At 38.5% G+C, this 27,442-nt stretch overlaps 1 protein-coding gene and 1 pseudogene across 4 annotated transcripts in view; one reads left to right on the top strand and one right to left on the bottom strand.

The window, feature by feature from the left end:
* The first annotated feature begins 9,171 nt into the window (after positions 1 to 9,171).
* The window catches only part of ESRP1 (epithelial splicing regulatory protein 1), a 104,884-nt gene continuing 86,613 nt past the window's right edge, over positions 9,172 to 27,442 (top strand). For 2 of the 4 annotated variants that reach the window (XM_072603500.1, XM_072603498.1), the window contains exons 1-4: positions 9,172 to 9,664; positions 10,254 to 10,382; positions 11,964 to 12,077; positions 15,239 to 15,353. In XM_072603500.1, the coding sequence (XP_072459601.1) occupies positions 9,533 to 9,664; positions 10,254 to 10,382; positions 11,964 to 12,077; positions 15,239 to 15,353 (490 nt within the window). In that variant the 5' untranslated portion in view covers positions 9,172 to 9,532. The remainder of the gene's footprint in view (positions 9,665 to 10,253; positions 10,383 to 11,963; positions 12,078 to 15,238; positions 15,354 to 27,442) is intronic. The other 2 variants (XM_072603499.1, XM_072603502.1) reach the window with 1 other exon arrangement.
* On the bottom strand, positions 18,678 to 19,189 carry LOC140500712 (NADH dehydrogenase [ubiquinone] 1 beta subcomplex subunit 4 pseudogene; annotated as a pseudogene).

Raw genomic sequence — 27,442 nt, 5'->3', positions numbered from 1 at the left:
CATGCATCACTTCACATGGGGAGCAGGTGGAAGGATGTTTAGTATTATATATGAGGGGGTCAATACTCCCTGTAGCCCAAGCAATTCCACTAGAAATCTTGTGCCTTTCTCTAGTCACTCCCTTTATTTAGAGGTCGGATACCTCACTTACATAGGCTGTCTTGCACTTTGTTTTAGGATTATCTCTTTCATTAGGTTTTAGGACCATCATGAATGTAAAGAATATTTCTCCAAAATGTGCCACTTGGTCCAGTACTGGGGACTATTCTCAGCTCATTATTTCCCGGTGGGGTTAATATTATTCCATGGTCATCTAATTCAAATTGTTTTAAACAAGTCACAGCCCAGTTTCAACAAGGTTACTGTACCTTCTGTTCAGCATGGCATACAATCCATAGGTGACAAATATTTTTTAAGTCATCCAATGTATCAAGCAGTTTCTGTATCTCTACACTTGTAGTTGGGCCAAATGCACTATTTGTGCATGGGAGATTTTGCCAAAACTAACACTGAGTTTGGGAGAAGGAGGGACTCACTCTTCCAGCAGCTTTGCAGTTGAAACCCACAACTTTGAGTCATGAACATATTCAACTGGCTACCTATACTTGCCACCTGGAACAAGAACCTTCATTCCCTGAGGCCTCAACCATGACAAGAATAAGATGTAGCAGCAGGCAGATAAACAATACACATTTTAACAGAGAGGCCTTATATGAATTACATAATGGAAGTGAAATTAGAAATTTGCTACCCCAATCCATACCTGAACAAGAATCCCTTTGATAGCATACCCAATAAGTGGTCATCTAAACTTTGCATGACCTATAATGAAAGGAACACCACTACCTCCCTAGGCAACCCTTTGATTAGCTCTAATTACTAGAAAGGATTTCCTTACATCAAACCTAAATCTACCTTGTGGTAACTTCCACCCATAGCTCTTTCTGGGAACAAGCGGAAAAAATCTTCAGTGAAAAGGGTGCTGCACATGAGGAGTTCCCATAGTCCTATATTTCTGTTGACCCCAGGACTCCCAAATTACTCTGGTCCTGAAGTATAGTGTGTGGTCTGCCTAACTGTCCTTCTGTGAGAGTATTTTCTTCCCCCTTGGGCAGTGCCTTAGGCACTCAGTCAAGAGAGACAGGTTTTATCTTCAATACAGGGGTAGTATGGCTCTCTCCAGGAGATGCTGCTGGATGGTATCTGACTGTGAGTGGACAGCAGAGGTTAGGCAGCATTCGTTTGTGGGGAAGGGTGGGAGAGTCAGACTACTGTGAAACTTTGGTATTAGAAAGAACTAGCACAAATGTCCTAAGATGAAAATATCTGAGAGATTCGTGACTTTGCACCTATCTTGTACAGACTGTGTGGCCCAGGAGGGGATTCATTAATACGTCTCAGTCCACTATAACAATGGGAAAACATTGACTGATAGAGGAAAATGACAACAAATATGATTCTAACTACATCCCCAATAAATTCCCTCAGTCCCTAAATGGAGGTTACACTTATATGTGATGCTGTGTAGCAGAACTTAGAGGCGTAGATTTTAGAGCAAGAAGGGATCTAAGAGATCACCTACTCTAAACTAACCCTCTCATCTGAGACAGACAGAATAAATGACTAGGGTGATGGAGAGAAGTAGCAAAGTCAGAATTCAAATGCAGGTCCTTTAACTCAATATTCCTTTCACTAGCAGAGAAAGTAAGTGGAGAGATCATCCTTCTCTTTGTTAGTACATCAAAACCTGTCCTCTAGTCTGTAAGTCAGCTAATTGTATTCAGTAATAAAGTGACTATATTTTCTACTAAGCAGTGGGACTAGGATGGCAAGATTGACCAATAGGATGAAGGTGGGGTTGATGAAGATCCAGTTCCCTTCTTATCCTGCTCCCAGTTTCCAAAGTTTCTGTATCTATCTCTTCTCCTTTCTCCCATCCCCCAGAACTCAAGCCTTTTATTTTCTTAATAGTCCTAAAACTGCAGGTGAAGGCTTGAGAACTTTTTGTTATTGTTCAGTTGTTTTCAGTTGTGTCCAGCTCTTCATGACCTCATCTGGGTTCTATTTTTTTGGAGGAGAGGGAGCAAAGACACTAAAGAAGTTTGCCATTTCCCGCTACAGCTCATTATTCAAATGAGGAAACAGGGTTTAGTGACTTGCCCAAGGTCACACTGCCAGTACATATCTGAGGCCAGATGTGACCTAGAAAAGATAAGTCTTCCTAACTCCAGGCCTGATACTCTATCCACCAAGTCACCTGTCTTCAAATGAGAAATTGAGATTAAAAACTGCTAGAGAAAGCTATAAAGTTCAAATAAACTATGAAGAACTTTCAGTGACTTAGTGAACAAATCACCTGGTTATACCCATGAAACATACTATAATTACCTTCCATTTATAACTTCGTCAACAGATCTACAAGAGATCCACCAGTGTGGATACTCACATCACTAGAAGAGATAGCAATCAGTCTGTTTGTCTCCTCAGTAGTATTCTGGACTCTTCACTCTCCCTCATTCTTACAAATTCAATCAATTAGTTGCCAAATCTTAGTGTTTCTACTTCCACGATACATCTTGCACCTAACCCATTCTCTTCACTCACATAGCTACCAACTTAATTCAGGTCCTTATCACCACTAGCCTAAATTATTTGCAACAATCTCTTAATTGACTTCCCTGTCTCAATACTGTTCTCTTCGCTTCACTCCATCTTATACACTGCTGCCATGGTAATTTTCCTTAGTAACTCCTGACTCGATCAATTCCAATGGATTCCTATTTCTTCTAGGATAAAACATATATGGTACTCTGCTTAGCTTTTAAAGACCTACACAATCTAATCTTAATGTATCTTTCTGTACGCATTAGACATTATTCCCCCTCCCACACTCTGTGACCCAACCAAACCAACCTTTTCTATGTCTTCAACCTCAAAATCATATCTTTCCATCTACATGCCTTTGCCCTGGGGGTCTCATATACCTAGAACGCACTCCTTCCTCACCTCTGCCTCAGTCTCTTTTTTCCTTTAAAATATAGTTCTAGTCCCATCCTCTGCATGAACATTTTTCTGATGTCCTGCCTCCCAAAATACTTTGTATTTAACTATTTTGCACATATTTGCATCTATCAACTATATCATTATGCTATATATAAATTTTTTATCTGTACTAGTTGTCTGTCTGAATTACAATGTAAGCTCCTTACAACTTGGGATAGTTTCATTCTTTGTATACTTATATCCTTAGTGCCTGGCATGTTAATAGGTACCTAAACACTTGTTGACTGCAGAGGAAAAGGAGGAGAAGAGAACAAGCATTTATTAAATATCTACTATATGCAAGGAACATTTATATTATACTATTATATGTTATACATATTATATTACATTATATCATAACATACATTATTTATAAAGTCTCAGTTGATCCTCACAATAATCCTGGGGTACCTGTGTTATTATTATTTTCATTTTACAGAAAGAGTTTAAGTGAATTGTCCAGGGTCACACAGCTAGTAAATGTCTGAGGTTGGACTTGAATTCAGATCTTCCTGACTCCAGTCTCATCACTCTCTTTCTTCACCGTGACCCCAGCTGACTGAATGCTTCCTCATCCTGTGCACTTACTGTCCTTGTCTTTTCCACATAGGATCTAGTCAAAATATTAGAGCCTTCTTCTGGTTCTTTTAATGTTTCATGGATACCACTGAAAGACTCTCAGGTTGTCCATCTGTCATCCCTCACTATGCAGCATCCCAAACCAATTAGACAAATTTTTCTTAAAAAGTATTGATTCAGTCATTTTTTTCAGTAGTATCCAACTCTTCATGACCACATTGGGGTTTGCATGGCAAAGAGACTAGAACGGTTGCCATTTCCTTCTGCAGCTCATTTTATAGATGAGGAAACTGAGGCAAACAGGGTCAAGTGACTTGTCCAGGGTCACAGAACTAGTAAGTGTCTGAGTTCAAATCTGAACTTAGGAAGATAGTTTTGCGGGACAGCACTCTATCTACTGTACCACCTAGCTGCCCAAAATATATTGAGAACTTCTTGAATACTGGATTAGCTCAGGGGACTAAAGGGTTCTCTGGTTGTTGACATCATTTCCGGGTAACCTGAGTACAAAACAGTCTTGAAATCCAAGTGTTCTTAGATACTGGCCTGAGGGACCATACCAAGCTCCTCCTGACAGTGAAGCTCAACTGAATCAACTGAAGAGGTCTTCTATGCATATCGTGGTTGAATATCCTTTTACTGGTTCAGCTTTTTGTTAACTATTGAATGATCTGCAAGAGTCTCTTTTCATTTCAATAATGAACTACTAAGGACGGAGAGGCAAGACTAGACCAGGGTACACAATCTCACTATGTAACCAGTCCACCTCCTTTTTCTGTCCATGCACATTCATGGTTTCTTATGTTATTTCTTACATGCAAATTACGATCAGCTAGGATTTATAACACACAATGCAAAGCACAGATGAATCTATTAAATCTATAATTTTCTTCATCCACCCCTGGTGAGGGACACATATTTTCTCAACCTCACCCCATATCAAGTACTGAAAATAACAACTTTGCAATAATAATATAACAATTATCTCAAGGAGGAGCATAAAGCTGGTGGTAGTCATAGAATTAGGATCTTTTATTATGTTCACCTATTGAACGCTCTTTTCTATTGGTAGCTGAACACCTAAAAAGTAAAATCAAACCCAACTAATGGGGGAATGCACATAAATAATGCAGAAATAGTGTAGTTCAGAGGCATCAAACATGTAGCCCAATGCTCTAAGGGTAGCCAGAAGCAGATTAAAATGTAATTGGAAAATATTTAACAGAATAAATAAAAATACAATAGAATATAGGTAATGCTGATATGTAGTTTTCACTATGGATATCAAACCAAACTTCAGTTTGAAAATAAAGTACTAAAAAAAGACAAGTCTGAAATTGACAATGAGTAGGTAGCTGTAGGAACAATGAGGTAATCTTCCCCTAATACTCAAGTACAGGATTCAACAATCCTACTACTGGCCAGGTCTTGGTCAAAGACATATTGTGTCCATTTCATAGTTCCATAGTTTATGAAGCATGAAGAACTTGGAGCCAGGTCAAAGGAGAGTAATAAAGAAAATTAAAGGGCAGGGATATAAGATTTGTGATGATAGCTAAAAGTTGCATTTATTTAGTCTACAGAAGAGAAGGCTGTGGGCTAATTTAATAACAACTGTCAAGTATAGGAGAGGGTTATTAGTGAACTCTGCCAACCTGACTGAGGAAGATACAAGAAAAAATGGATCTAATCTGCAGCATGAAGGATTAGGTTAGATTATACAGAAGAATTTCCTGACACTGAAGCATGATAAGCATTGGGATGGGTTACAGAGAAAGGGAGCATAAAGACCTTCTATGAAGGTTTAAAAAGGGGGATTCTGATCAGCCTTAGCTTGTAGGTGTGGACTCAAGTGAAAGCCAAGGGTGGATGGCCTAAGTCTTCTTTTAAGATATGTCTTAGTCATACAATTTTATGATTATTCTTGTTATAAAAGTATTATTCTTAGATAATAGAAAGACTTCTGTCTGCGGAACTTGACAGCTCCTTCTACATCAAACTTTTTTAAAAGGTCCAACCTACTCAATATCCCAATCAGCAAAATGTTGAGAATTTTGAATATCCTAATTGACAAATTCTGAAGGATTTCTGGGTAGTAATACTGGTTATAAATCCACTAAAATCACAAAATCCAAATGCCAAAAGATTAAGGGTGTGGCCAGGTCTTCCACCGAGTCATCCACCCTGGAGCAACCCCAAATTTGTCATCGGCTTCCATCTCCCAACGCGACAGTCCTCTTTGGCTCAACTAGCTACAGTCCTTTTTGTAGAAACTTTTACGAGACCGGAGGTTCCTCCCAGTACAACAAACGGTAGGATCCGAACCTCGATTCCTGGGGATGAGCACCTAAGCAGTTTGCTCGAGGGCTGAGCAGCTGCCGAGTCTCCCTACTCAGGTTCCCAGTACTCGGGGGTGGGTGGAGACCTGGGAACAGAGCACAGAAAAACCCCGCGGGGAGGTCGCTCCAGAGAACTGGCTTCTCCGGTAGGCCTCTCCCACTGCAATGCAATCTAGGCGGTTTTTCCAGGTGGCTAGTCAGTTCGTCCCCCCTTCCACCTTCTCCGAGGTTGGTAGACAGCTTTATGCTCCACTGTCTTTGCTCAGGGGCGGGGAAAGCGGAGCTTTATAATAGACCTTCGTGGATCGTACAAAGGAATAGGTGGGGCAGAGGTAACCAGAAATTCATTTGTCTACCTTCTACCGAGTCTATTAGTTGAAATTCGCCTCTTCAGCTATAGGTTTGGTTAGAGAACCGAGGAGCGTTTGGACTGGATCAGTAACTGACTGCTCTAGGCTAAGGGATATATTCCTGAACCCCGAAAGGGTCTCCTGCCCTTTTCTGGGGAAATTAATGATTATAGTTTACGTTTGCACAGCGCAGTCACTTGAAGTCTATTTTAATTCTCTCGTTTGCTCTGAGTTTAGTGGCAGACCCACCTGCCCCATCCCATGTTTTAGCTACCTGAGACCTCCATCACCGACCGGCCAAAACCAAACCAAAACCAAACCCCTTCAATTTCATTAAATCTACTGGCTTTTCACCTTTCACTCCCACCTAGGAAAAGAGACTTTTAACTCTTCCTCAACTTTTCTGTCTTCGGTCTCAGATGCCATAACGTTCAGTCACCTCTCAAAAAAGGTTATAAAAACCTCCTAGTACTGTCTCCATTTGCTCCAATATACCAGGTGTGCTGTAATGGTCAGCCTCGTAGTTTAAGTGGATAGATAGGCGGTGTTTTATTTTGACGTTATTCAGGCTATAGCACAAGGATTCGTGAACGTCAAGATTATCAGTTTTACATTGTAAATATTAGCGTCTGAAAAATGTGAACCAAATTGCTTAGATCTAAAGAGAATTCCGTTCCCCAGGACAGGTGAATTTGAAATACAAAAGCTATCTAAATTGCGGTATACACTCCATCCTCTTTTATTTTCCACTCCTCATTCCAGACAAACAATCCTAATTGTTGTTCGTCACAAATAATCTTTCAAATTCCATCTCCCTGCTTTTGCACAGGCTGTATACCCCTATTTGGAATAAACTCCCTACTCACAACCCCACTATTAGCTCTCTTCAAAACTCGGCTTAAGTAGCAGCTTCTTCAAAAGCCTTTCATCATTTCGCCTAGACTCTTGTGACTCCAGAGAAATTACTTTGTATATATTTTTGCTTATTTGCGCACTTGTTTCTTTCCACAACAATATGACCTCGTTGAGGAAAAGGAATGTTTTATCTTTTACATCTTTTTCTGTCCACAGTTCTTGACACAAGTGCCTAATAAATGCACATTGGCTGAGTGATTCAGTGTTCTAAGATGTCATTAGGATTTGTGATTATGAATGAGTTGACTGTCATTTTTCGAGTTTCTTCCCCCCTAACAAGTTCTTGGCAAAACAAGCATATGGAATAATTATAACAAAAATTTGCATTGACCTCAGTTCCTGTATTTTTAAGTTTCCTGGAAGGCCGTGTCGTGTAGTGGCTAGAGAGCTGGCCTTGCAGTCAGGAAAATGAGTGCGGAGGAAATCTTACTAAATAAATGTTATGTGGACACATGAACTCAACGAACCAAGGTTTTTAGTGAGGCAGCCTCCTAGGAGGTCGGAATTGGAGAAGCTTGGGTTCAAGTGCTCCTCCTATTCGTTCTTAGCGCACTTACAAACAGTGTGACCTCGCCAGTCACTCACAATTTTTCTGTGCCCCGGGCAACTCTCTAAAATCTTTTCGTTTGTTTGTTTTGACTGGACCTGTGATTTCAAAGGAGTAGGAAAAAGTGGGGAGCTCCTCAAAGGATCCGGATTGCCACCTTCTCTATGATTTAACTTTTATTTGAGGCACTGAGGGGTTTGTTGACTGGCCCAGAGTCGCTCCGCCATTAAATGTTAGTTAGAAGCGAGACTCAAACTTGGGTCTTTACATTCTAGATCCGCTCCCGATTCGTTAAGCCATTTAGCCTTTCCTCTAAGACTAATCTGCCAATCCCTACAAGTGAAAAGAATTTGCCAGACTGGGAGCCCTCCGTGCATGAAATGAGGTTTGGAACAAACATCTAAACCTATGTTTATAATATATGTATATCAGAGAATGGAAACGAAGTAAATGAACACAACCAATTAAGGAAAAAGTGTGGAAAATTTTGCCTAAATTAGTCACAGGCTTTCTGCCTAACCCTTCACTTTGTGCCATGCGGACCTGGCCAGTGTGTCACTTTGTCTTTGGGAGTGACTCTGGACGCCCGAGTTTCCCTCCCTCCTAGGTGAGCCCCTTAGGGCTCGGCTCCAATCATTTCACCTCTCAGGAAAAGTGAAAAGCTCCCTCGCCAGCCCGCCAGGATAAGGAAGTGTGCGCACGGGTCCGGGTAGGGTGGAGTGGGGGAGGGTACAACAGGTTTTGGGGTTGCTGTTTGCACTGGAAGGTGTGTGGAGCTCCAAAGAGACTTTTCTGGTCTTCGGGAATCGCCCTGGCCACCTCCTTGCTGCTGTTTGCTTCAGTTTACTGCTCACTCACTCCTTCCCTCCCTCCCTGGGTTGCCACCACACCCTCTACAACTCCGCGCCCCCTCTGCCCTCGCCTCGGTCTTGCCCTCCTCTTCTTTGGGACTCCTCCACCCCAGTCTCTTCCCTAGAGCTTCGGTTGCTCCCGCACGCAGTCCCCAGGATCAGGCCTTCTTTTGACCCGCCCCACACCCCTCTTAGTTACCTCCCTTTCTGTTCTTGGCGTCCCCATCCTTCTCAATTTCTCCAGTCCTCAAGCCTCTCCACCAGTTTGCCCCTGTCCCCCAGGTGGCTCAGGTTCTTCCTTACCCCAGACCCCTCAACCTCTTGGGGTTGTGGATCCTCCCTCTGGGCTGTATCCGCCCTTCCACCACCCCCAGCAGCCTCTTTCATTCATCCAGCCATTGTCTCCGGGTCGCAGCTGCCGCCCCAGCCCACTCCTCCCTCTCGGCAAGTCTGCCTCCTCCCCCATCGCTGCCACGTAGTGGTTTGAAGGAACCAATGAGCGGGCGCCGCCAGGTGTCTCTCTCTTACCTGCACCACGTGGGGGAGGGTGGGCAGGTAGAGCCACATCCCCCAAACAGAAAAACCTTCAGCCATTGCGCGCGCGCCTCCCAGGGGTGCAACCCTTCTCTTTGCTTTTTGCATAGACTCACGGGCAATTAAATACAAAAAGAGCCTAGACTCAGAAGCTTTCCTTCCCCCACCCCCCCTCCCTCCTGCCCTCGGTGTGTAGCATAGCCAGGTGTGGGGTAGAGTGGTTGCACTGCCTTTTGCACCAGTGGCGGCGAGGAGGGGGGTGGATTTTCTTCCTTTTTCTCTTTGTAAAAGGGCTTGGCATCGGTTTTCTTTTCGCTACTCCCTCGCCGCCTCAGCACTTCCCAGCCCCCCTTCTCCCCCTCCCCACCTATCGTCATGACGGCGTCTCCTGATTACTTGGTGGTGCTTTTTGGGATCACTGCCGGGGCCACAGGAGCCAAGCTGGGTTCGGACGAGAAGGAGCTGATCTTGCTACTGTGGAAAGTGGTGGATCTGACCAACAAGAAGGTATTTGTTTCTTGGCGCTTTTGTCCCACTTGTGGGAGCCGGAAAGAAGTTCGCTTTAGAGAAAGGGAGGAGAGGAGTGGAGAGGGAGCAGGTAAGGAAGGGGTGGTGGAGGCGGGCTCTGCTGCCTGAGTGCTGGGGATCTGAAGGCCTCTGGAGCCTTCACTGAAGTCCTTGCAGCCCCTCGAATTCTGGCCAAGCTTAAATCTGCTACTAAGAAGGGGCTATATCCTTGGGACACAATATTGGAACCGAGCAAGGCCTTTTCACGCCCCCGGGGCAACCAACAGCTACCTATGGGGTTTGAGAATATTCAGCTTCTGCTGTCTCCCTACCCCTGTAGGTTTCACAGGAGTTTAGGGGACTGGAGAACACCGCCTGACTTCACCGACAGCAGCCAGTGTGTGAAATAAAGGCTCTGATTATCTGACCATATCCCCAGAGAGGCTGGGGGTGGGGGGGAGGTAGAGAGAAAGGAGGTGGCGTCTCCGGGAGTGGACTGAGGGAAGAAGGGTAAAGAAAAGGAACTAGTAGGAGCTAAAGAGGAGGCGGGAGGGGGGAAAACTGACCCCTACTTTTCCTCCCTCTGGAGGTGGGACAGTTGCACGAAGTACTAGTTAAACCGGATAACTTGGACCTGACTGAGGACTGCAAAGAAGAAACCAAGATCGACGCCGAAAGCCTGTCCTCAGCCCCGCAGCTGGAGCAAGCCCTCAGACAGGTGACAGACAGCCCCTGTCCGACTAAGCCCACCTTCACTTTCCCCAAGCCTTCCACTCCCTCCCTGCCACAGCTCCTGGAGCCCTGACTCGGCTGCTAGTGCTGGGGAGGGAGGTGCTCCTGGGCCGGGCCCTGGCGAGGGGACCAGACCTCGTGGGAGGAAGCCGCTGTTCTGGGGTTGGAAGCTGATGGGGGAGAAGATGATTGGAGCCCTCCCTACCACACTCACAACAGTATTTGTCCATTTCTCGAATTCTGTCCTTGTCTTCAACCTTGGGTCAAGGTAGCCATTATTTAAACTCATACTGGCTTCTAGTCAAAAGGAGGAAATAGCATATTACAGATACACACACTCTCCTCTCTGTGTGTGCTCGTCCGTCCGTCCGTCGTCCCTCTCTTTCCCTATAGACCTTAGGCACTGCGGTTGTAACTCGGTACAGGGCAGGCGACTTAATTGTTTGGTTAAACTGCCTGGTCCTTTGGGCTATCGCTGTCTGCCGGCGGGGCTACTCAGTCCCTGCTCCTCCGCGTTTCTTTGCCCTATCTGCCTAATCCACCCCTGGGGTGCCGGAAGGCAAAGGCGCTCCTTGTGGTGCCCTCCTCCCTTCTAGGTGCTGACTTACTCCTTAGAGGTTTGTACTCCAAGGCAGTACTTCCGTAGCTTGTGGGCTTCTTGGTTTGGGAGGAATTCCCTAGTTCTTTCTTGTAAGCTGCACTCTGTTTGGATTGGAGGAAGTGCCTTATGGCTCACCTGTGTCTTTTTGAAAGACACAAGCAAATTCTGGGTTGGCGCTTTTCTTTCCCCGGCTTGGGATCACAGAGAGAGTACACCACCTAAGCGAGAGAGTCTGAGATGAGAGGTTTGAACAGACAGCTTTATTATTAATTTGTAATGCATTGACCCAGGAAAAAGATACTAGACTTCAAAAAGGTGAAGACACAGGACTGAAGATAGGCAAAGCAGATTACTGCCTAGATGCAACATATGGGCTTGTGGTGTATTTCCAATAAATGAATGTATTTTAAGTACCAGAAAATTCTGCTTTGTTTAGCACCAGGTCGTTTATTTAGTGATGTCATTTGACACTTCTTAAGACAAAATTCAAAGAAATAAAACAAAGCATGGGAGCAAATACTTTGTCCTGCTCTGGGACTTTGTAACCACCACTTTTATTTCTTTGTAAGTGGATGCTTCAGATATCTACCCAAAAATACACAAGAAAATAATTTCATCAGGAACAGCCTGCTGTTGAAATGAAAATTTGACACATAGGCCAATAATGACCACTTTTTAAAAATAAGGGTTAATGAGCAAAAGGAGACCCTTTAAGAGTTTTTCTCCTGTGTCCTCTGGCATTGGTATCTCGGAGTAGATCGAAAAGTCCCTCTGAGGGAAAGGAGATATGTAAGGAAGTTTTATGAAAGCTTTTCTCCTTTATTGTTGCCCTGGGCAACACTTGTGCATCACTTGCCAGACGTTAGCATGTGTTTCCTTGAGTATTGCTAAGTGGAACGCTTTTCACAGCTGAACAGCTTGTAAATCTGTTTATCAGTTGTATCCTCCTGTGCGTCTTCCTTTCAGTTCAATCAGTCCGTGAGCAACGAACTGAACATTGGGGTAGGGACTTCCTTCTGTCTCTGTACTGATGGCCAGCTTCATGTCAGGCAAATCTTGCACCCTGAAGCTTCCAAAAAGGTAAGAGGACTCTATGAAGAAAAGACTAGATTTTTGTGTCTAAAGGTTTTTTTTTGTTTGTTTTTCTATAATTTTTTCTTTAGACTTGAAAAATAAAGACATGACACTTTCATAGAGAAGTGTTTTTTTAAATTACTAAAGTGAGTTAAAGTGTTGAAATTGAAGTGATTTAAGTACACACATTTTTTTTATTAAAAAACCCCAGCATTCCTTTGTTATTTTAATTTAAATTATGTTTTGGAGATGCTCAACATTAGCCCAGAGACTGATCTAATATATGTTTAGAAAGATGAAAACAACCAATCAAAACACATTTCAAAACCACCTATTTCCCAGGCACTGTGCTAAGCATAGGACAGCATATTTCTTACTGTTTAAAACCTTGCTTTAAAAACAAAAACTTTAAGTTCATTGAACTTCTCTGTGCCGAAAATGCTTAGTTTTAATTTATTATCATCATTTTTTAGTTATACCTTTGTGAGGGGAAGAAAATTAAAAGATCTTTAATATACAGAAATGAAAAACTGTTAAACTGAGTTATATCACAACCTTAGTATTTTTCATGAATTAAGAATGAAGCATGTAATTGAGTATTAGAGACACTTCATTCTGTCAGTTTCTCAAAACTCTGGGAGCAATTCTTTAAATTGCCTGATTTTGCTTTTATTTCTATTTGTACTTATGTCTATTTATAATTTTGTTTTTAAGAAATTTAATGAGTAAGAAAATCTGAAATTTGATATAGACTTAATGTTCTCTCTGGGGAAAGTTTAGGGACAATATATACAGTATAGCTATATATTCATAAAAAGTTGATGTTTGGAAATTAAATTGGATTAGATACAATCATTTGATGGTAATAGGCATTCCATGTTACTGTGGGATTTTTTTCATAGTGACCTGAATGCTTTTTATTTAACTGTATAAACCTTTTCAGTGGCTTAGAATGACTTATAGTAGGCAATTAGTCAAAGCTGCTTTCCTTTTGTTTTAACATGCATAATAATGAAGAGGCACATTTACATATCCCTGGTTTTCTTTTAAGAAGTGCTTTACAATAAATGCTGTTATTCCACTGAAATTTCAAAAAGTCTGGGCAGTAGCAAAGATAACATTCAATTTGGACTTTTGCTAAGTGCCTACTATGGACAGGAACTGTTAGGTGCTGGGGAAACAATAATAAAAATAAGTTCTTGCCTTTAAGGAGTTAAAATGAATGAAAACTGCAACATTTCCTATGTAAGGAGTATTGAAATTATGACAAAGTTTCCTTAATAGACTCTAAAATGTTTGGGTGGGGGAGAACAGATAACTGAAAAGAGAAATAAAGACCAACTATATCCTGTGATCATTTTCTATTTGAGACTTGATCAAATATAGAAAACTCAAAGAATTAGTTTACAATATACACTTACCCTTAGGGCAAATGTCTGTGACAAATATCTGGTGTTTGGGGAATCCAAAGAAGTAACTTTTTACCTTCAAGCACTAACTACAAATATTAAAAAAGGTTGGTTTCATAAGGAAGAGACAAAAACTAGTCTTTTGTTTGTGACTGCACCTCATATGCCTAAGACATAAATACACAGACCAAAAGTTAAAAACATAACGTTTTCTTTTTTAAAAAATTTTATTAATAATTTTTATTTACATTGCTATCACTTTCCAATGTGACTTCATTATCTCCTTTCCCTTCCAAATAGGGCCTTTCTCTATTACGAAGAATTGCAGTTAAGGAAAGCAATTCATCATAGCCACATCTGAAAAAAGCATGCTTCATTCTACACTCATAGTCTACTACTTCTGCCAAGAGGTGGGAGACATGCTAGAACTATTTTAAAAGAACAGTACAAAATCATTCTAGACCATTATCTTCATCTCATCTTCCTGAGTTCAAATCTGGCCTCGGACACTTATTAGCTGTGTGACCCTGGGCAAGACATTTGACCATGTTTGCCTTTGTTCCTCATCTGTAAAATGGACTGGAGAAGGAAATGGCAAACCACGCCAGTATCTTTGCCAAGAAAATCCCAGATAGGTTCACGAAGAGTCAGACAAGACTAAAACAACTCAATAACAACAAAATCTATTTCCATCTTTGTGGATGGACAAAAAAACAGAGGTGCTTATAGTATTAAGCAAGTCATAAAATTGTTTTTACTAATTTGGTTTTGGAATGTACTGACTTTAATTTAGCAGATTTATGTTTATTAGGTAAGAGTAGTATTAAAATTAATCATAAACTTTGCATATAGGGTTATAGAATTGGAGCCAAAAAAGACCTTGGAGGCTCTTTAGTTGGACCCCCTCATTTTACATATGAGGAACTAAAACCCAAAAAGAGAAGTGACTTGTCACACTGACAGTAAGCTTTAGAACTGGAATTGGAACCAGAACCTCTGACTTCAAGTGCTGTTTTCACTTACTATGCTAGGTCCCATCTAGTTGGGAGACACCAGATAAATGTTTAGTAACAAAGACCAAGTAAATTCCCCTTGGTAGTAATTTCCAAAACAAGTAATGCACATGCAGACCATCAGGAGTTGATTATACTTATTTCATTTGGGATTAGGAATATTAGAAGATACCTTTGCTACATTTTTAAAAATATTTTCAGAATTTCACTACATTGTATGTCTTTTGAAGGTAGGGACTATTAAATTTTGTCTTTGTAGCCCTTGCTATACCTTTGATTGATATGCACTTTGATTGAAGTAAGTGCTTAATAAATTAGTTATATCCCTATTAGAATTAAACCATATAATGTCTAGATAGGTACAGGAAATTAAAAATTAAGATACATTTAACACCAAGTTTCAATACAGCTTTGTGTGTTCTTTGTTAAGGCAAAATTGAAAGGATCAGATTTGCCACTTATAGAAGGTGATGATAGATTACAGTTAAAATGCAGTATTGATGTTATCAAGATAGTCAAATAAAAGACATAGGATTATGAAGTGTATTAAAACTTTAGAATAAGATAATATGGTATATATGTGGTAGTCATTACCATTTGTTCAACTGGTTTTTTAATTGATTTTGAGATTTCATGGAATGAATAATAGGTACTCAAAATATAGCAGGCAATTGTTTTTAAGTTATTTGGGGAACATAAGATAAAACACAATTTAGCTATTAGTAACTAATTTGTCCTTTCCTAGAATGTATTATTGCCTGAATGCTTCTACTCCTTTTTTGATCTCCGGAAAGAATTCAAGAAGTGTTGCCCTGGTTCACCTGATATTGACAAATTGGATGTTGCTACAATGACAGAGTGTATCCTTTTAATAATTGGAATCAGAACAACCTAGCTATCTAGTAAAAAAAATGTCTGGCTATAGACCTATGTGGAGGTGTCAACTTAGAATCTTGGTGTACTTTGGAAAACAATGTTATAATCTTGTTTCTTTAAAGAGGATTGTAGGTAGAATAGACATGGCCCAAAATGATTCTACTCAAAAATGACAATACTAATATTTGAAGTACAGGCACATCATTCTAAAATACTTTTCTGCTTTAATGAGGTTGAGCAGTGGTCTGCAAGATAAACATAATTTAAGACAGATTTTGTTAGGATGACAGAATTTCTGTGAAGGTGACTTGGGCTTTGGTGTTTTGTATACTGTTTTTTTTTCCTCATGGAGATTATTTGGAATAGAAATCTCCATCATTTATTACCCAGTCTTGCCTATCAAATCTTAGCACAGATGATAAAATCTTAGATGAAGAGGTGGAAGATGGTGTCTATGTGGTCTAGATCAAAGTCTTCATTTTACAGATGAGGAAACTGAGGCCCAAGGAGGTTAAGCAACTTGAACAGACAGTAGTAGTATCTGATGTGGGATCTGAACCCAGGTCCTTATTCTAATTCCAGTGGCTTTTCCAAGGTCATTTGGTTCTTTGGGTAGATGTATTGGTTCTTTAGTTGGCTTTGGGTTTCTTTGAAATGAGGTAGGATTTTTATTCTTATTTTTTTAACTTTTTCTTCTGAGCACTTTTGACTGTTCAAAACAAACTCTCTTGTTTTCTGGACTGTTCTTAATAAACTCAACTAATCTATACTCAACATATCTTTGAAAACTTGGGGTATAGGTGTGATTATATTTGACCTACTTTAATACTAGCACTGTGTATATTTTACTATAACATGGATAAGTTGGTGTCCATAAACCTTAACCTAGTGGTCATGAATAACAAATATTTCATTTCACAGCTTTACAGTACTAATAAATAGTAACAGTATTCTGATATCACAGATAGGGAAATTGAGCTGTAGAACTGGTCAGGCTTCCCCTCCCCCTCAAGCTACTGAAACAATTTAATATCAGATTTAAAATTTCAAGACACCATTAGCACTATTAAAAGATATATTTGCCTTTAAACTTCGAATATTTTTGCTAAGTTTCTTAGTGAATTTCAGTTTTTACACTGATACTCTCAATAACTATGATGCATTTTGTTTTTAGAAATAGTCTTCTTAACTACTTTTCTGTTTACTGTTAGGAGTAATTTGTCTTGTTTAGATTGATTGGTTGGAGTTTAGGTTTGTATGTTTCAAGTTTTAACAAAGAATGATCGCTTCAGCACAACTAGTTCTTTGGGTTAGCATGGGTTAGCTAGCATGAGTTCAGTTTAAGGCAGTCCTAAAATTCTCTTTGATAGGTTGTTTGACTACTCATGAGCAGTGTCTTAATACTAACTCTGAAGGACATTAAATATTTAAAATAGCTGAGTTATTCATATTGTCTTTGAATCTTCTAAAATATATGGCAAAAAAAAAATCTTACAAAATCTGAGTGCAGTGGAACAAAATAGCCAGTAGGGTTTTTCAGAGAAGGAATCAATGTCAGAAGATTAGTAGGCTCAATAATGTTAATAGAAGTAGAAAAGATTTATGTTCTAGATAAATATGTAAATTGCAGTTTGCTATGCTGTTCAAGATATGAGTGAGAACTTTTTTGTTTTTTTAAACTGTCAGCCACAGCTAGAGACTGATAGTCTTTTTAATTGTTCATCATTCCATTTATTTTCTGCAGCTCAGGAAAGACCTGCTAAAAGTTTAACACTTATTTTAGAATTTATTATTTTCACATATACAATCTGGCTTACTTAGTGCCACAGTAATTACATTTTAACATTTATTTTTCCCTGACAATCTTTATTTTTAAAAATAAACTTTTATTTCATTTTCCTCTCATTTGCGTTTCACAATATTCCTTCCATTTCTTCTTCTACCGAGCAATCCTTTCCTACAAAGAAGTTTTAAAAGGACAGGGGGGGAACGGGGAATAATTCATTAAAACTAACCAATATGTTGAAGAAGTCTAACATTTTATGTCATGTTCCATATTCACAGTCAGGTGACTTAGAATTCATCCAGTAAGCACTTCAGCTATATTCATCCAAAATATTTTTGTTAATTGATGTTCCCAAGATTATTTAATCTCTTTTCTTCTTAGTGTGATTACACTGAAGACTGTCAATAGTACTTTTAAAACTTAAAAGCTGAACTTTTAAGTTTCACAAACCTTGAAGGATGGACAAGGAACTACGCAAAAGATGTGTTACAGGGTAGAGCTTGAGTGAAGTAATGATATCACATCACCTACAGACTCTTCTGGGTAGATTTCCAGAAATCCTGGGGATAAAAATTCTGAACTGTGAAATGGCAGTAGCTACAGTAAGCGCTTCTACTCTAAGCTAAAGAAACAAAAACATTTAGCATGAACTTTTTAAAAATGTAGTCAAAGGCTTGTTTAATGTCTATAGAAATACCCCATACAAATTTAACGTGAGCAGATGACTAAATCCATTATAAAGCCCCAGGGCATTTTCTTTTGGTAGCTGTTTGGTACAAGACAGCTTTATCATAGTACAGTTTCTCTGGAGTATTTTGATAGGTTTAATAACATTTCTAGAAGACTTTTTCAAAGTTGTGGGGTGAGGTTTATTTCTATTGGGTTTTTTTAGTTTGGGTTTTGTAGTTTCATGGGGATAGGGAGCTTAGTCTTAGTTGGGCAGGAGTACTGGGAGATTGTGTCATGTCCACAGTCATATAGCTAGTATAGCTAGCGTCAGAAGCAAGACTTGCACCTAAGTATTCCTGATAGGTCCTAAACCCAGTCCTCTGTCCTTTATATCACTCTACCTCTCCTTATTTTTGAAATCTTTAAAAAAAAATTAAGTGAACTTTCAATCATTTTAGGACTCTTTTCCTTGATTAAAATCTGTTTAGGATGTCCCTAGAATTTGAATCCAAGTACTAAAATGCTGAGTTTATAAGTTTGCCTATAGCTCTGTGTGGGTGCACACACATTTATTGCATGTGTACTCAATCTGTGATGATTTAATTTATTTTGTAATGCCTATTCAGAGAAGCAAATTCCTTTCATCGGAACACAGGCACCATTTTTTCAGGTCAGTTGGAGCCATCTGGAACTGCATTTCCAAATTTTTATCAGTGTCCTTATCTATGCAAAACATCTTCTTGGTGCTTGAAATGTAGGTCTGTTCTGTACTTTTAGGTCACAGAAAGGTTGTCTTCTTTCTAAAGTATTGGGGTGACAGTGTGGAATCCAGAAATTGATGAACATGTTTAGGTTTTTTTTTTTTTTTAATGAGTATCATAAAATTTATTTAACCAAGAATCTATCATTTGACAAGATGTACAATACAGTGATTTAAATACATAGCAATCTTATGTTTTTCACATTTCCACACTTAATAAATGATGCTTAGCAGTCTTTCCAATTTTCCTTCCTGAATAAGTTTTTCTCTCTTGTCCCTATCAGTTTTAAAAACATAATACCAGAAGATAAGAGGGCCAATTCCAAATAGAGCGCCTAAGAATGAGGTCTTGGGAGTGGGTCTGAAATTGGGGTAGATGTTTGCTGTTCTTGCATAGGTCCAACGAAGTAAAGCAGGATCTTCGATGATGCCCCGGCGGTGAGGGTTATCGTACTGCAGCAGGTACTCGCGCTTGAGGCGGGCGCGGATGGCCATCCGCTCATTCTGCACCCGCCGCACCTCAGGCAAGGTGTCGTATTCGGCGGGGTCGAGGGTGGGGGGCAAGGAGGCCAGGTGGGCCAGGACGTACTTAGACATCTTGGAAGCGCGGCCACATGTTTAGGTTTTTAAGCTTAAATGTCCTCTTGGCAGTTTTGCAGCACTGGTAGCCAAGTAGATAGGGAATCATGTGCCTGAGGATTACCTGCTCAACCTGGTCAACCAGTGTGGAGTGAAAGGAACATCTTTTAGCCAATTCTTGTCAAGCAGAGATTGATAGCTTTTGTCGGATTAGTGGATTAAAAAAATCTCTGTTTCATCTGCAAATGATCTATATTCTGGACAGTGCTTCATTCTTTGTGATTTCTCTTGGTATCTTACAGTAGCAGAGTGATATTCCCTTTAAAAAAAAATAAAGGCATAGGGAAGTTAGGCAACTTGCTGCCAGATGTTAGCTAACATTTACAAAGAGCATTAAGGTTTGCAAAGTGTTTTCTCTGTGTTACCTCATTTGATTTCTTCAGATTATTGAACACATTGGTTTTTCTATCCCCAATTGATTTTTGTGTCCTAGTATTTGGGACTGGTAGATATTCTTAGAGGAAAAATTAGCACTGCAGTTATCTGTTTTCTTAGTTTTATGATTAAAAACATAATGTGGACATTTATTGTTTTGTTACTTCACATTCATTTTCACACACACATCCACACATTCCTACCCTACCTATAATAAGACAACTCTTGGAACAAAGGAAAAAACAAGAGGAAGAGGAAAAAATCGATTGCTAAAACCAACCAGCACAGCAACTTTGGCAGTATATACAATATTCCATACCCATAATCCTACACTTTTGCAAAGAAGGTAGAGGAGGGCATATTGTTTCATCTCTAATGTGGTGCCAAACTTGGTACAATTTCACAGTGTTCAACTTAGGTGGCATTTTTTATGATTTCAATAAATATTTTATAAACCACCTAGAAAATAAGGGAATAATCTCTCCCTTATAGATGAGGAAAGTTGTTGGGGGAAATCATTCTCTCTGGGTGATTTTTTTTGGTGCAAGTTAGGGATGTTTGTCTCAAACAAGACTAGCAATTTTATTGTATTTGGTGCTTGGAGTGTCTCCAGCAGTTCTCTGTTGCCTGTGACACATACTAAAGGGTATCCTTAGTGCCACTAACTTGGCTTCTGTTGCCCATATTGGGTTTCCTGGGGAGGACCTCTCCTGATGTTAGAGCTCTGAGTTTTCAGGGTAATGCATTGTCAACAGGGAAAAATGGGGAACCTAGCAGGCAAAAACATGATGTAGATTGATTGATACCAGCTGCCTTTTCCTTAAATAGATGAATGAGTAGCTTCTGGGATTTTTGATAAGAGAATTATTCTAGATCTTTTGGGAAACTTACTACATTCTGAAAAAAATGATTAGAAACATTTTCTTGGTTTATTGTGCAGATGTGCCCTTTTGGTGTGTTTTTTTTCTTTTAAAAAGTTCCATAAAATAGTGAACATCTTTGGAAGCCAATATAAAGTCATTGTGGTGGTTGTTTTTAATATGTTGATAGCCCCCGTTGTTCAGGGCCTAATTATTTGTGATTTAATCAGGACTTCAGCTGTTTTCAGCTCTCTTGTTTTCTGCTTTTGAATCATCTTAATTCAGAAATAAAAGTTTACATATCATGAAAAATAAAGTTAGTCTAAGAAAGAGACTGTTAAGGAGAAAAATCTTTGTATCAAACACATTTGACAAAGATCCAATACCTGAGCTATAAAGAGAAGTAACACAAATTTCTAAGACTTACCCAATGGGTTAAGTGTTCAAAGGATGTAAATAAGTCTCTCAAAAGAAGGATCAAGGATTGTTGACAGACATATGAAAGATTGCTTCAAATTAATTCCTGAACACTTATGATCAAGCCTTTGGCAGACCCTGTGATATATATTGGGGATATAAAGCTAAACAATGACAGTCTCTACCCCCTAATGGTACTATTAAGATAAATGTTAATTAAAATAACTGAGGTTTTACTTTAAAACCAGCAAAATTGTCAAAGAAAATAAAGGTGGAAATGATCACTTTCAGAGAGGCTGAGGGAAAACAGGTATCAAAGTACAACCTAGATGGAGTTGTGAATTGGTCTAATGATTCTGGAATTATTATGCTAAGATGGTGTCTAAACTGTCTATCTCCTTTTCCCCAGAGATTTCAGTTCTTAGACTCATACCCCAACAATGTCAAAGACAGTTTCCATGACATTCATGTCATGGAATGTTATTGTGCCTTAAGAAATAAAGAATATTAAGAAATCAGAGTCATATGGAGTGATATAAAGCAAAATTGATACAGAAGAAGCTAGTGGGGTGAGAGCAGGTAGTGCTGGAACCTTACTCTTATTGGGAATGGGTTAAAGAGGGAACAGCATACACACACACACACACACACACACACACACACACACCCATACACACATAAAGATCTAAATTCAGAAAGAAATAAGAAGGCAAAGGGATAGGGTAGAGGGAGAAGGTAAGAAAGGGGTTTTTAGGGGGTGGGTAGATAAAGGAATAGGAAGGCAAGGTAGGAGGGAAAGGTAGCAGATAGAAGTAAAGCAGAGGAGTGAGGAAGGATAGGGTAAATAGAGTGAGAAGGATAGTGAAGAAAAATGGGAAAGAGGAAAATACACAACAAGTAATTGTAGCTTAGAATGTAAATAGGATCGACTTATCCATAAAATGGAAATGGATAGTAGATTAAAAATTTGAATTCAACAATATGTTGCTTTCAGGAAATAGTATAAAAATGAGAGATACACACAAAGATAAAGAAAGGGCAGGAGCAGAATTTAGTGTATCAAAAAAGCAGTGATAGTAATGATCTAACAAAGTTAAAATAGAATTAATCAAAACTGAAAAATAGAGAAGCTACACTATGTCAGTAGTATTATTCAATGTTATATTAGACCATTTAAAGTATCTACACAGTATAAATATGAGCATATATCTGCCAAAACAGACACATGAACTATATGAACATAAGCACAAAAAATTTTTCATACAAATTCAGATCTAAATATTTGAAGTAATATTTATTGTTCATGGGTAGGTAAAGTTAGTATAATTTTTTAAATGACAACTTTACCTATTTCAATGTCATATCAATTACTAAAATATTATTTTACTGAGTCAGAAAAAAATAATAACAAAGTTCCTTTGGAAGAACAAAAGGTCAGGAACTTCAAAGACACCAGGGGGAAAAGATGGAAAGGAAGTAGATTCAGCAGTATCAGACCTTAAACTATATTAAAAGGTGAGAGCATTGTTGAAATGTAAAAAGGACAATTTCAGTTATTTTAATTTAAAACTTGTATAAATAAAATCTATGTAGCCAAGAATAGGAGGAATGCAGAAAATTGGGGGTAGGGGAGGAGTTCATAGGTACTCTATCAGATAGGATGTGATTTGATTGTAATATTACTGTGATGGAAGAAATGATGAACTGATTGGTTTAGAAAAACATGGAAGGACTTGGACTTAGGAAGAAAGATGTTACCCACCTTCAGAGAAACAGATGATAGAAGGAAATAAGCATAGTACCATTTTATATATACATGTATGAGTATATATGTGAATGTGTTTATAGATATCTCTGTGTGTGTGTGTGTGTGTGTGTGTGTGTGTGTGTGTGTGTGCGTGCGCGCGTATCTATCCAGGCTTAATTGCACTCTTCTTTAGGGTGGTGGAGGGAGGCAGAATAGTGAAGTAAAAAGTGCACAGCAGACAACAAAAGAAAACCTACAAGGAAACAGAAAAGTGGGCAACTTTGAAAACAATGTGTAGTGTTTATTATATAAGTTTTCTTGAAATGGAAATTTATTGTTTTATATTGAATACTCTTATAGTTTGCTGTGTACATGGAAATTTTTTTTCTTATTTTGTTTTTAAGTTTAAAATAAAAAAATTTATTTGAACTGATGAAGAGTGAAATGAAGAATGAAAACGTGTGCATATATATGTTATGCGTGTGTGTATATATATGTATATATATGTATATAGGGAGAGAGAGAGAGAGAGAGTGTGTGTGTATATGTGTGTCTCCATATAAAGAGTTCGTTAACTATAATGATCAACCTTGGGCGTGGAAAGGTGTTAAGTAAGTCTACTGTCATGGCAGAGGTGGTGGGATATGGGTATGGAATATCATATGTGTTATCAGACTTTAATGCATTATTTTGCTTTATTGATGTGATTTTTTTTCTTTTTAAATTTTCTTTTAAAATAAAAAAAAATTTTCCTACCTGCTGGGTAGGAAGGGAAGGAAGGGACACATTAAGAAATGAATGATATAAAATGGGATCAGTACATTAAAAAGCAAAAAGCTTTAGATATTCTTTAGTAACTTTAATAAAAAGCACAGGTGGACTGACAAGCTAAGGAGATTAAAACAATTTGACTTAGGAATATATGGAGGTTTTATGATGAATTAGGGTAGGAGACATTTTATTTTTCTTTTTAAAGAATATTTTATTGATATTCTCCCTTCCTTCCCCTCTACTTCCACAATAGAAGCCCTTGTAACAAGTAGAGTCAAGCAAAACAAATCACAATGGCCATGTCAAAAAATGTATGCCTCGTTCTACACTTAAAGATGATTTCTTAATTCTGTCAGGAGGCAGGCTTCACATTTAGTCCCCTGAAGTCTCTTTTGATCATGAGACAAATCAGAATTCTCAAATCCTCCACTGTTTTACTTTATATTATTGTAGTCATTATATAAATTACTCTCAGTTTCTTCTTGCTTTGATCTGTATCATTTCATATACATCTTCCCAATTTCTCTGAATTCTTTCTTACGGTGATTATTCTTACTTGCATCCATCTGTTCAGCCATTCTCCAGTGGATGAACACACACCCTTGTTCAGTTCATTAGTGGAGCTGAAAGGAATACTAATCTACGTTGGTAAAGGGAGTTTCTTCTCCCAGGAGTTGTACCAATGAAATCATAGATTTAATCCATATCTTCATACCACTACACAATATGGGTGGTGGATGTCTTCCTAATTTTTGTTTCACTTAGCTAATATTAAGTGTGCTTCCCCTGAACTAACAAGGAATTCAGCCTGACTTTGAAATTTTTGCTATAGGTTTTCCATAGATTATGCATTCAAATGTAGCTAAAAGTATAGAACTTATGCATGTATTTGATTTGGTTACAAGTGATTTCCATTATACCATTAGTAAAGGTTTGCAGGGCCCCACTTCCCTTCCCAATTAAGGACTGATACTCTTCATATAAGGAATCATGACTCCAGAATACCCTCATGTAGTATGCATAACAAGACAGGTCAGTCATTTTGGGGAGGAGGAGGTAGAAACTCTGCTTTCCCTTAGGATTTACACACACTTTCATATGGAGGTGCAGAGGTTGTTTTTCCTCTTTGTTCTTGTCCACCAGGGCATTTCATTGTAGTAGATGTAAGACTCAGAGCCAGGAAACCAGGATTCTCCTGACTGCGTTCTCTTGAAAGATTCTTTAAAAATTCTGTTGCTAGGCAGATATGACTTTAGGCATAAAGACATTTTCATCTCTTTGCATTTGTCTCAAACTCCTAAAAGAGTCATATGAGGGAAGGACATGATTTTATGCAAGTTTTGAATTTCCCAGTGAGCCTAGCTCAGAGCTTTCTGCACATAGGTGCTTACTAAATGGCTGTGGTGATGATTAACAGTTGTGTTTGCTGATATGTATTTTTTAAGTTATTTATTCTTGATACTCTGTTTTTACATCACATTCATTTTTCCATATGTTTTCACCTATTTATTCAGAAAGCTACCCCTTATAAGATTTAAAAAGAAAGAGGGGGAAAATGGTTTAGTAAAATTAATACATCAACTACATGGAAAAGTATAGGCAACTATATTCCTTATTTTTAATTCTATCCTCCAGCCTCCCTTGACAGTAAAGAAAGGAAGGTGTATTCTTCCAGTTTTTCTTTGGAGCCAAACTTATTTCCCTGTTTATTAAAGGGAGATAATAATGCCTGAACAACCCATCCTACAGGGTTGTTGGTGTGTGTACAATGAGGCAATAGATGTGAAAGCACTTTGAGAAATTAAACTTGCCTTACCTGGGTAAGGTAAAAGGTAGTATTTTGGTTTCTTAAAGTTTATTCCTCCAACTTGTGTGTGACTGACCTGGATCATGTTTTTCTATTTAATTTCTGGTCTGCCAGATTAATCTGCTGTCTTTCCCATCAGTCTACTCACTCCCTAGAATGGGATGCATTCTGATGTTAGGGAAGGATTATGTCAGGAAGAAGAGGAGATGTGCAATTGTGCCATCTTCTGTACGGTCCTCTAGCCCTCCATGTTAAATGAGGTCTCTTGTCACACAAGCTGAATTAATTAATAAAATTATATGACTATGATACGTTGAAGAGGATAATTTGAGGAATTATTTGAAGTTGCTTTAAAAAGCATGGTTTCTAAACCAAAATTTGTCCATCCATTCCCCAATTAAAGAATACCCACTTTGTTTCTAGTTCCATGGTGTAACAAAATTGCTGCTATAAACATATTAGTAATTATGAGTGTTTTCCTCTTTGATCTTCTTGGAGTATATACCTCGTAGCGATGTCGTTGACTCAAAGGGTATATGCACAGTTGATTGACTAAGCTTTGGACTTAGTTCCAAATTGTGTTCCAGAAAGGTGGGATCACTTCACACCTCTCCTAACAGTGCCTTGGTAGGCTTTTTTCCTCCACAGTTCCAACAACTGTCATTCTTAGTGAGAGTGTTTTCTCATATTTGTTAGTAGCTTTCCTTTTTTCTTTTGAGAGCTGCCTGTTATGTTCTTGGACCATTAAAGGCATGACTTCTAAAGCAAGATTTTAAAAGGGATGGGGTAGAGAATCATTATGATATCTATCTTTATGTTTATTTTGTCTGTCATGACAGAAGATATATGTATGCGTATATAATATTCAAGCATCAAAACACATAGTTGATTTGAATGTGGTTATTGAACTTGTTGGCTAGAGAAGAAATTATTTTGGTAGCCATTAATGTGAGCCAAGTGAAAGAACCTGAATCCTCTGGTACTTGTTGCTCATATCTCAAATCAATAGCCAGCATATTTGGATTTAGTCTTCAATAAGATGTCTTTGAACTTCATTGTGATTTGGGGGAGAGGGCATTTTAAATACATATTTTTTATTTTTGCTTACTTTCTTTTTAATTTATGGAATAAAATAAGCATTTCCATAACAGTATAATTTAAATAAAAGATGATTGCATATTTTTAAACTGGTTGAGAGCTAAAAAAAAAAAATTCATCAGAATACTTTGTTAAAGTTTTGTTCTTTAAAATTAGAACTATTTTGAACTAAAGAATTTGAGCATAACATTAAAAAATCTTTCTAGAAGCAGACTCCCTTAATTCATTTTTCTCTTTCATTCTATTTTTCCAATAAATAGGAATTTATTTTCTGTCTCCACTTCCGCTGAAAAAGAAAACCAAAACCCTTTTAACAAATATACATAACAGATTGAAGCATACTATTTTCTCTTTTTTTATTTTTTTGTTTCTTATGGTTTTTCCTTTGGTTCTTATTCTTCTTTCACAACATGACTAATGTGGAAATATGTTTAATATGATTGTACATGTATAGCCTATATCAGATTGCTTGCCATCTTGGGGAATGGGAAGGAGAAAAAATTTGGAACTCAAAATCTTATAAAAGTAAGTGTTGAAAACTATCTTTTCATGTAATTGGAAAAAATAAAATATTATTAAGTAGGGAAAAAAACAAATATGCATAATTAGGTAAAACAAATTCCCACATGTCTTTGAGTATCACCTCTCAGTCATGGGATAGGTAATGTGGCGCATTCTAAGTCTTCTGGATTCCTGGTTGATCACCCCATTTTTCAGAATTGTTTCAAATGAACAATGTTATTGTTATAGCGTAAATTGTTCTGGTTCTGTTCATTTAACTTGGTTTCAGTTCATTTCTCTAAAACCTTCTCTTGTTATTTCTCACAGAACAGTAGTATTCATATGCCATGCTTTGTGTCACTGTCCCTGTGTATGGGCGTCCATCTCCTTGGTTTTTAGTTCTTTGCCTCTATTAAAAAAAAAATGTGAATGGCTTCTTAGCTCCCACAAAGAAGGCTAGAGTTACAGAAGGTTTAAATTTTGTTATCATGGGAGCCACTCTCACTCTTCTTTGTTTTTAGTAGTTTGAATGCATCTTTGCTCAATTTCCTGCTTCAGTCACTTTAGTTTCCTCTCCACTGTGATTTGCTGTTCCAATTCTTTACATTGAGAGCTATCTTTTCCATAATGTTTTAATGGAAAG

This window comes from Notamacropus eugenii, chromosome 4 (genome assembly GCF_028372415.1).
Source record: "Notamacropus eugenii isolate mMacEug1 chromosome 4, mMacEug1.pri_v2, whole genome shotgun sequence".
NCBI classification, from domain to species: domain Eukaryota; kingdom Metazoa; phylum Chordata; class Mammalia; order Diprotodontia; family Macropodidae; genus Notamacropus; species Notamacropus eugenii.
Note: the sequence above shows the minus strand (reverse complement) of the source record. Positions and strands in the feature narration are given on the sequence as shown.